General features: G+C 38.5%; 1 protein-coding gene across 6 annotated transcripts in view; it reads left to right on the top strand.

Moving 5' to 3' along the window:
* Positions 1-696: 696 nt before the first annotated feature.
* Positions 697-10493, top strand: part of BCLAF1 (BCL2 associated transcription factor 1) — a 30247-nt gene continuing 20450 nt past the window's right edge. For 3 of the 6 annotated variants that reach the window (XR_004343668.1, XM_030316416.1, XM_030316415.1), the window contains exons 1-3: positions 699-831; positions 7516-7620; positions 9679-9792. Coding sequence is in view for 4 of the 6 variants with exons in the window: in XM_030316416.1 (XP_030172276.1) it covers positions 9689-9792 (104 nt within the window). In the remaining 2 variants the exon portion in view is untranslated. Of the gene's footprint in view, positions 832-7515; positions 7621-9678; positions 9793-10493 lie in introns of all 6 variants that reach the window. The other 3 variants (XM_030316418.1, XM_030316417.1, XR_003968968.2) reach the window with 2 other exon arrangements.

The raw sequence follows: 10493 nt of genomic DNA, 5'->3' as shown, positions 1-10493 counted from the left end.
TTCTGAGGTGCCTAAGTGGTAATGCTTTAGCACCATCGGGAGGAAAGAAGTACCACCCTCTGATGCAAACCAAGACAGCCTAAGACGCTCAGAACACTGCGGTGCAAACTCCTTTAGGGATAGCAGAGTTGGTCTGACATCACTCTGGAAGGGACTTAGCTCGTGGCCATTTTTCTACTATTGAAGTGTGTTTGGCACATTTCATATCAAAGCAAAAGCGACACTTGCAAGTGTCTGGTTAGGAGTCCAAGAAGAAACTAGGCGCTTGCTGGCAAAGGGAGGAGACTCGGTGTGAGAACACAGCCCTCTTGCTTCCCGGTCTTTTCTTCGGCCCGAGACTTTTTGTTTCTAGTCTGAGTCAGCGCCACAGAAAGAATAACGCAAACAAGCAAAAAAGTAGGGAGGGCAGAGAGATTCAGTGTACCCTCAGAGCGAAGTAGAAACGCCCGCGAAACGCACCGTGTGGGCAGAAGACCTCCCGACCCAACAGCACACTCCGCCCACCGCCTACCGTCACCGCAACCGAGGCGGCAGCGCCAGACCGGAGGGCGGAGCTGCCAGATCTTCACGCGAGATTAGCCACGCGAATTCCCAGAAAGCCTCAGGCAAATCTTAATAGCAGCCAGGAAGCCGGTTTAGGGCGGAAGGGTGGGCGGGGCTAGGCCAGATATTTAGCGGCACTGGAGGCCACGCCCCAAATCGGAAGTGACGGAAACGAGCTAGCGCGTCGAAGATACCTCTATGGTTTTCCTCCCGTGCTTGAGTCGGGAAATGGCCGCTGTGTAGTTACAACGGAGATAACTCCCGGGAACCGTGCTTTCGGCGTTTCAGGTAGGCCTCATGCTGCATTCAAATCACTCAAAGGGCAGTAAATACCGAGGACGAGTGAATTATTGTTGAATCTTTTGTGGGTGGTGACGGGTTGGCGGCTACAGGAGGACCCAGGAGACGTTTCGCCGTTATTTATGCGTTTCCCCGTCAGATCTTCTCAGGTTTTCGAGGCACTACAGGTCGAAAAGGTGGGGGGTGGGGTGAGTAGCGAGAACGGTGCGCGCGCGCGCGCGGTTGCGAACCTGGCTCGAAACCCAGAGACCGCGCGGCCTTTCCCTGCGCGTGCGCACATCTCCCTCTTCAACCCTTCCCCCATTTCCTCGGCCCGGACCCTTGCGCGCGCCCGACTGAAAGCTCTCCCGGCGCACGCGCGCTTCCTTCTTTCTCCGCCTACGGCTCCTGAGGCCGCTGGAGGTGCAGCTTGTGTTCGCTTCTTATTGGCTGGGATCGCCACCTTTCTTTCCAGGCTTTGGGCTTTGATAAAACAGCTATGACCTGCAGCAAAGTGCGTTGGGTAGGTTGACTCCTTTCTGCGTCGTCTTTAAACTCCTCTTTCCCGGTTTCACGCTACCCATCGGTTTACGCCTCGTTTTTTAAAATTCGGTTCTGTTCTGGGAACGTGTTCAGCTGTCCCCGTCACTGACCCCGGTATCTGCCTCCCGCCCTCGGTGTCGCGGGACAGTTTTCTCCGAGGTTAATCTTCCTGGATCGCCTTGGAAACCCACTCTATTTTTAAGCGAACCTGCACTCTTGACCCTTAAAGAGTTGGTGCCTGGTTACTGTTTCCTAGCATGGGGAGCAGGCCTTAGCTGATGGATCCAAGAGTAGCCCTGTCACACCCGGTCCCAAAAGGCCGTTCTCCAGTAGTACAAGCGAAACCACGTCCTTTTTTCGGCAAGTGATTCAGGTCTTTTGTCGTGTCAGAAATGTTGCATCCATGGTAAGTAGACGGTGGGATAAAGGGGTGGGAGTGGTGAGCTAAAGTTAGGGACTTTGCCCTCATTTTAAGTCCATAAGTTGGCTTTCTTTACTTTGAAGACCTAACTTATTAGAATCAAGCAGCAGTACTACTGGCAACTACTTTTCTACGTCAAACTTTTTTTTTTTTTTTTTTTTAGCGTTTTAGATTGGAAAACTTAGGACTAAAGTTGAAGGCAAATGTAACCCAAACGGACGTTAGAGATGTGTTCAGACACATCTTTTTGCAGCAGCGCCTTTTACTGTTTCTCTGGTATTAAAAAGTAAGCCAAAATTCCTTAATCCTCGTGTAAATTGTCATTCCAGTTGGACTTTAGTTGGAATGGGGCTACTGTTTAGACAGTAAAGGATCTTTACATAGGAAAAGCTGCTACAAGTTTGTTTGCATTTTTATGTGATTCCAGCCAATTGAGGATAATTTGATGAGAAGGATTGTGTGTCTAAACTCATAGCTGAACAACCCAAAGTTGAAAGATGGCTTATAGCCATCTTGTTTTAAGGATCCCAGTTTTCACTGTAACGTGGTAAACTTGGAATCGCCCTCCATTTAGGTAATTAAAATGGTGGCATGGGAGATTTTTAGCTAGAGCTAATTCTTGTAAGAACAATAGTACTTTAGGACCTGGAGACAGATCTGTAAAACACCCTTGATAGGCTCAGGTCTAGTTGAATTTAACTAGCTGTATTAGATTTAACTGTGTTCAAAAGACTTGTAGAAATAGAAGAAGTCTCTTCAGTTCTATATAGAGCTTTGGATTGGGAGTTTCCGGAAACTACATTCATGTGTGTGTTTATTTATTTTGAGAGAGAGAGAGTGTGTGAGAGAGTGCTCTCAGTTGAGCGGGGGAGGGGCTGCGAGAGGATGAGAGAGAATCCCAAGCAGGTTCCGTGCTGTCAGCGCAGAGCCCTACTCAAGGGTCTCATGAACACTGAAATCATGACCCGAGCCAAAATCAAGAATTGGTTGCCCAACTGACCGAGCTACCCAGGCGCCCCTCAAAAGTGCATTCAAAACTATTAGTTGAACAGTAGCTGAATTCTACTGTGTAATTTGCAGTGATTTATTGACAAAGAAGTAGGTAAGGGAATCTAGAAGCCCAACGTATCTCTGGGTAGTAAGTGTACATGGTTAGGTTATACTTCTAGGTTATGGATTTGTTCCTTTTTCACACAGCTTCTTACATAGTGGTCATTCATGTGTTATTTCAGGGTCTTAAGCTTTGATTTTTTTTTTTTGACCCAGGACTGGAAAAAAAAAAAAACTAGTCTACAGATGTTAAGGTAGTAATAATTGTAGCCTACATTTGTATAATATTTTGTGGAGTTTTCAAACTTGATCTAATATTTCCCCACTTAGGTTAGAGACCAGGAAGGTAGAAAACTTACTTAAGGCTCCATGAACCAGGGAGTGGCACAGCCTGATCTAGAATGCAGGTATTTTTCTCATTTCCATGCTCTCTTTTTTTTTTTTTAAAGCAGGATGACAAAAGTGGACAAAGAACTAAAAACTTGTGACTAAATCATTTTTCAAAACCTTGCATTTATTTATTTATTTATTTATTTAATGTTTATTTTTGAGAGAGAGAGAGAGAGAGTGTGAGCAAAGGAGGGGCAGAGAGAGAGGGAGATACAGAATCTAAAGCAGGTTCCAGGCTCTGAGCTGTCAGCATAGAGCCCAACGTGGGGCTCGAACCCACGAACTGTGAGATCATGACCTGAGCCAAAGTCGGACGTTTAACCCACTGAGCCACCCAGGCACCCCTCAGAAGCTTTTAATTATGGAAATTTTCAAGCACAAAAGCAGAGAAAATAGTGAACTCCGATGTTCTCATTATTTAAGTTTAGCAATTAGCCATTTACCAATTCTAATATTATTTACTTATCTTTATTTGGAGTTTTTTAAAGCAAAATTCTCGTTATTTTGTTCCACATTTATAATGTTGATTAATGCTGTATCAAAAATATTATTCTTACAAGAATCATTTGAAGTAAAATCAGTGGATAACCTGTAGGTAAAGCTGTCACAAGCCAGGTTTAACAATAATGATAGCTAACATTTGAGTGCATAAGCTAACATTTGAGTGCATACCGTGTGCTAAAGGTTAGGCTGTTTACATTTATTCAGTGTGTGTAACATTAAACCTATGAGTTAGTACCATTATTAGCCTTATTTTATACCTGTGGAAGTTAAAGCTGAAGGCGAGTAAGGTAACTTGACCAGTGTTGGGCATCTAGCTAATGGTCAAGTCAGATTTTTGAACCTAGTCTATTGGAATAATAGTCTTAGGATATAATTTTTAGCGTTATTAAAGATGTGAATAGCAATATTTGTATCACAATTTGGAAGCCAAACTCCCTGAATCTGCTAAAATGAAGACTTGGTTCAAATATGCTTGATTGGGTTATCTAAAGAATCCATTTTGGGGGTGCTTCAGTGTTGTTGAACTCCATTGTCTGCTCTTTTCATTATTTGTGTTCTAGCTGATCATAATGTATTGCATAAAAGGTACACTTTGTTAAGGTATTTAAGAACTTTAAACATAAAGCTTGACTTACTCTCTTACATTCCTCACTGGTTGGTGAATCAGTTGGAAAAATGCATAAAGCAATTTATTCCCTATCTCTTTTTACGTTTCTTTTTCTGATGTTAGTAAGTGATCTAAGGTTGTAATAAAGGGATGATTGATTTGGCATTTTGAATTCTATATATAGGTTATGGCCACATCAAGCACCTGTCAGTATATTGGAGAGAGCACAGGAGTTGGAATCAGGAGGTCTGGGTTAAATTTTGGATTAACCATTTTACACTCTGTGACTATAGGCATCCAAAAATGGCAAACTAATCTCTTGTTTTCTCTCCCAAACTTGCACATCACCCAGATGTTTGAGCCCAAAACTGAGAATTTAGGACCGCGGTTTTCTTTTTTCCCTGCTTCTTCTCTCTCATCCACACCAACAACCTGTGAACAAGTACTGGTTGACTGCACTTCCAAACTAGATTCTGGGCTTCTTTTTTCTAGCTTTATTGCTACTATCTTTTCCAGGTAACCAATTATATTGAATTTCAGCCTTGTAATTTATCTCCTTGATCTCTTCCTGTTGTTCATGCTGTTCACAGCAGCCATCTTAAAACGTGAATGCGATGCTGTGACTTCCCTGATTGCGGAGCCTTCCCAATATATTTAGATTTTACTCCGGCCTTCTTACTAGATGCAGTTTGATCTGGTCCTTTCCTGCCTTTTCTACTTTATCTCACATCCTCTCCTCTCACAGTGCCTCAACTTAGTGTTCTTTCTGTCCTGAATTTGCCAAGTTTGTGTCTTCTGCCTAGAATGCTGTTCTTTCTGTGGAACCTTGAAATGTCCCTTGAATTTAACCTTAATGTTAGGGCCCAAGAACCCATTTTTGTAGTCCTTTATACTTCTTAACACATCATGTTCTGGGTTTTTTCCCCTCTCCCTTTCTCCCTTGTGAACATAATTTCCAAGGGAATAGGCAACTTAATGTTTCACTTAAAGTACACTATTTCCAGTGCTGGAATAATAGTACCTGGCATGTAATAGGCACCTTGTAAATTCAGATGAATTCTAAAAGTTTAGAGTTCTCTTAATTTGAGAGAAGAGGTTATGAGATTATGAGCATTAAGTGAGATGATTTTATTTAAGGTCACCTAGCATAATTCTTAAGTTGGTACTTACGATGTCTTTGCTATGATTTGTTGATTTCTGTTCTTCACTAGTTAGTTATTGGGGAGCAGGCACCTCTGCCATAGTCATGTTTCCCATAAAACTAGCACAGTGCTTTGTACATAGATTTTCATTAAAAAAAGAATTCGCTGAGCTGACTATAGTCTTTGTACTGACTATGTTAAGTATTAATGTTAAATGTTAAATATATTTTTCATTAAATATTATATATTAAATAGTATTAAATATATTATGTGTCATGCTTCACATATGATTTTTGAATTCTTGGCATGGGTACTTGAATATACTTATAGATTGTGAACAAGAATATGTATCTATTAGTAAAACAGCCTTCAGCCCTTCCTCCCTTTATTATTTCTAGTGTATATTTTCTTGGAATTTCAAAAAAAAATCATGACTTGGAGTAAAGAGGGATTTGGCAGTTGACTTTTTCTTCAGATATGCAGAAATTAAAATTAGTCTTTTAGAAATGTTTAGGGAAAGTGTTAACTAAAATGAGTCTTGTATCACTTCCAGTAATGAATCAGTAGTGTTGGACTTAGAAGGTCCAGAGTAAAGTTTCATAACAATACATCAATTTAGAAGATTAGAGTTTTTCTCTGCCCCCACCCTCCCTTGGGGGATTCGATATTTTTAAAGCTAAACATGCATGTACTTTAGAAATCCTTTTGTTTTTGTATCCAGTCTTGTATTTTTATTGTATTTTATTTTAGTATGTTTTTCTTAATTACTAAGTTCCTATTCTTTGTAGATTGAACCTCAAATCTCTTAATTTTCCCAGCGGTAGGGCCATGGGTATTTAGGGGACAATATTCTTAACTTTTTTTAAAGTTTATTTATTTTGAGGGAGAGATGGAGAGGGAGTGGCGGAGAGAGGGAGAATCCCACGCAGGCTCTGCAGTGGCAGCACAGAGTCCAATGTGGGGCTCAAACCCACGAACCCCACCAACCTTGAGATCACGACCTGAGTTGAGATCAAGAGTCAGCTGCTTAACCAACTAAGCCACCCAGGCACCCTAGGGGACAACATTGTTGATTGACCAGTTTAATTTTATCATTTCTTTTCCTTTGTATTTCTACTTTCATTGCATTTTTTTATTGGATCTTTGGTAAGATTCACAGATTTTCATATTTATGTATATTTTTTTCATTAAAAGTGGTTTATGAATTTGTTGATTTTAGTTATGTATCAATCTTGTATTCTTTAGTTTCTGCTCCCTTCATGTTTTTTTGAATGTCCTATGCACATGATTGGTAATCACTGAATGTTATTTATAAAGCTAACTTTTTCAGTATTGATAACTGCTTAATATTTTGTGCAAAATTTAAATTTATTTGTGTAGTAATAGTAAATTAGGAACAGTATTGGCTTTTATTAGATACTTGTCATTTACAAGTTGTTCTTTTATTGGAACATTTGTACGTGTATTAAAATGCTTTTAGGTACAGAGCTAGGATTACTGTGATAGCTGTTCATATGAATTTTAGAAACCTGTTTCAAATGAAATTGTAGAAAGGAAGTGGCCAAAAGAGAATAAAGATTAAGATAAGTAGCAAAACATTAAACTCATACTTTAGGTAAGTTATATAGTTAAGAGCATTATGAATACTAATAACCAATAGGTGACATGTTTTGCTATTCCAAGAGTACCATATTTGGCATTATATTAGCCACTTTGAAATTTTTTTGATAGGATAGCAGCATAGCTTCTGTTTTCTAAAGCTCAAATTGCTATCATTAAAATTCAAGTATTTAAAAAGTAAAAGTGCTGTCAGTTTCATGGTGCACATCTTGCATTCTGATTAAAACAAAAAAAATTTCTTAAGCTTTTATGGTCAAAAGTTTATTTCCTAAATCAGTCTCCCTTTCCCTAAAATCATTAGTGCCTTTATTGAGAGTTTATTTCACTGCCTAATATGATTCATTGTTGTGAAAAGTGGGTATTTTAATTTACCATAAATCAAACTCCTTGTGTGTTTTTTTTTTAATCTTTGCTAGGAATTTGAATTCAGAGTTTAATTTCTCAGAACGTTTTCTCCAGGAAGAATTTTAACAACATCTCAAAGACTTCACTTGACTGCTTAATCCTGCATAAAACCCAAGGTAAATAGCATTCTTTTTTCTAGTTTTCAGTTTTAGTTTGAGAACATGTGACTACCTAATTCATAATTCTGTCTGAGTGATTAAAAGTGATGTAGTCTGAAGCTTTTGTGGTGTTTGTTTTGGTGGCTTGAATGAAGTAAGCCAGATTTTATGTTAAGTTTTATGAGAAAACTTTTTTTTTTTTATGAGAAAGATTCTCTATCTTCTGCCTGTGTGTTGTGTGCCTGCTTCCAATTTTATACATCAAGTTAAAGACTCAGAACACAAAGCTGCTTAAAAATAACAAAATAACTCCTTCCCTTATGCATATAAGAGAAATTCTATAACTTTTTAACACTTTTGCACTGATGTTAATTAAAGTTGATTGTATTACTTGTGTCAACTCATTTAGTACTCAGTACAACTCTGAGGAAGGTAGTATCTTTACATATGCCTTATTTATGAGAAGATAGAGGTGACGTTTGTGTATTTGAGGATAGTTATGTTTTATTTTGAGATAAATATATATATCTGAAACCCTGAATTTGTTATTTTTTTAAATGTTTATTTATTTTTGAGAGAGCGCATGAGAGTGGGGTTGGGGGCAGAAAAGGGGGACAGAGGAGGATCCGAAGTGGGCTTCGTACTGACAGCAGCAAGCCCATTGTGGAACTTGAACTAACAAACCGTGAGATCGTGACCTGAGCTGAAGTTGGACATGTAACCGACTAAGCCTCCCAAGTGCCCTGTCATTTGTTTTTTGATGAAGTATATGCAGATATGATGGTTGCTTTTTCTGTAATTCAACTCAGCGTTAGCACTTATAAATATTGTTTCATAATACTGAGCAGAGCCTAGGTAGGTAAAGTTAAATGCCTTCAAAAATATTGGGTTGTAAGAGAATTGGAGGCTGTTGCAAGTTTAGTGAGTCAATTTTTATGGAAACAATGATTTCGGTAATAAGTTAGTTGAAATTTGGAAATAGTTATAGCATAAACAAACTTGGGGGGGCACATATAAACTTGGGAGGTACCTATATAGGTTTAATTTTGTGAGTAGATTTCCTAAATCGTTTTGTCTTATTATGATTTCTGTACCCAATGAGGTCTGATTATTCCATTAGATATTAATGCAATATTAGAAAAAGTTAGAATACTCGTGCCCAACTTCTGTCTTTCTTGTAGTTCCACTGTCTTTTTTTGCAGCAATCTTTACAGTCCATTGACTTACCAGAAAGCTACAGAGTGAACTAGCATTGTCACATAAGTCCATTTTTCTAATGTAGTCATGCAGCATTATATGCATGGAGTGGTTAATTTAGTCCCATTTTAAGGCCATAAAGCACTTAGGATGACAGTCGCTAGGTTTATTATTATTATTATTTTTAGTATTATGCCACTTGTGTTTTGTTTCAGGTTCCTTATCTGTAATACTGTGATATTTATCTTTTTTACAGGAGAGGTAGGCATTTGTATTGGTCATGGAATAACCTCTAACATGCTGCTGCAGTCTGATATTACTTTCTGGCTTCTGCAGCTTCTTCCTTTTTGAATTAAGGCATGTAGGTGCTGTTGTATCTACAATATATAGTACCTGTTATGCAGGTGAAGATATAGTTTTAGTCAGGGATAATTGTCTCAGTATTCATTTGTAAATGATGAGTAAGATCCTGGGGCCCCTGGGTGGCTCAGTCGGTTGAGCGTCAGACTTCAGCTCAGGTCATGGTCTTGCAGTTCGTGAATTCAAGCCCCGTGTCAGGCTCTGTGCTAACAAACAGCTCAGAGCCTGGAGCCTGCTTCGGATTCTGTCTCTCTCTCTTTCTCTTCCTCCCCCCCTCCCCCTCTTCCCCTCTCTCTCCCCCCTCCCCTGCTCATGCTCTGCCTCTCTCTGTCTCTCAAAAATTAATAAATGTTTAAAAAAAAGTTAAAAAAAAAAGAAACAATGATGAGTAAGATCCTTAGAGAAACTTGTGCCTTGTAAAATTCAATTTGTCTTATGTGAAACTTCTTTAATTGAATGGTAGTTTTTTTTTTTGTTTTTTTGTTTTTTTTTTTACTTTTTTGCTCTCTTATTGACTAGGAGAAAAGAAATGGGTCGCTCCAATTCTAGATCACATTCTTCGAGATCAAAGTCTAGATCACAGTCTAGTTCTCGATCAAGATCAAGATCACATTCTAGAAAGAAGAGATACAGGTGAATTCCTGTGTTTTTAATTCTTTTAATAATGATAGTGGTATTGGTTGATGTTCATGGAGTGCTTGCTATACTTAGACACAATGCTAAAATCATTAATATATTCTCAAATAACCCTGTGAAATGAATCCATCTACCTTCATTGTAGAGTTGGGGAAATTGAGAATTGTTTAGGTTGCAGGCTAGTAAATGGCAGAGCTTAGGTTTGATTTCAGTTAGTCTGACTTCAGATCTCAGATTCTTATTATACTGTACATGTATGGTAGATTTCTTTGAATTTACATTAAGAGATGAATAATGGGAGAACTATTTGACAGTAAATCATCTTTGCATATTATTTCATAGTTTCTCATTATTTCTGATTCTGATGTCTCAATATTATGTGTGCATTTGGCCAGTAGTATGTCATTGATGAGTATTTTTCCATGCCATTAAATATTCTTTTACTGTTTTACTATAAGTACCTGAATAACTTTTCTGTAATTTGTTTAGTATGTCCTGCTGTTAGGTATATCCATTTTTTCCCTTTTTTGTGTGCCTTCATTCCTAAGGCCTTTACTTTATTCTTTCAGTATTTACCTTAGTAATGAAACTTTGTTCATTGAAAACAGTAAACTTTACTTTTGTATAAATGAGAGGGTTTTTTTTTTTTTATATACATTTTTGGTTTGGACTATTTACATGTTATTTTCAACCAGAAG

Source organism: Lynx canadensis, chromosome B2 (genome assembly GCF_007474595.2).
Source record: "Lynx canadensis isolate LIC74 chromosome B2, mLynCan4.pri.v2, whole genome shotgun sequence".
Taxonomy (NCBI): Eukaryota; Metazoa; Chordata; class Mammalia; order Carnivora; family Felidae; genus Lynx; species Lynx canadensis.
The sequence above is the reverse complement of the archived record's forward strand: the minus strand, read 5'-3'. Positions and strand labels throughout refer to the sequence as shown.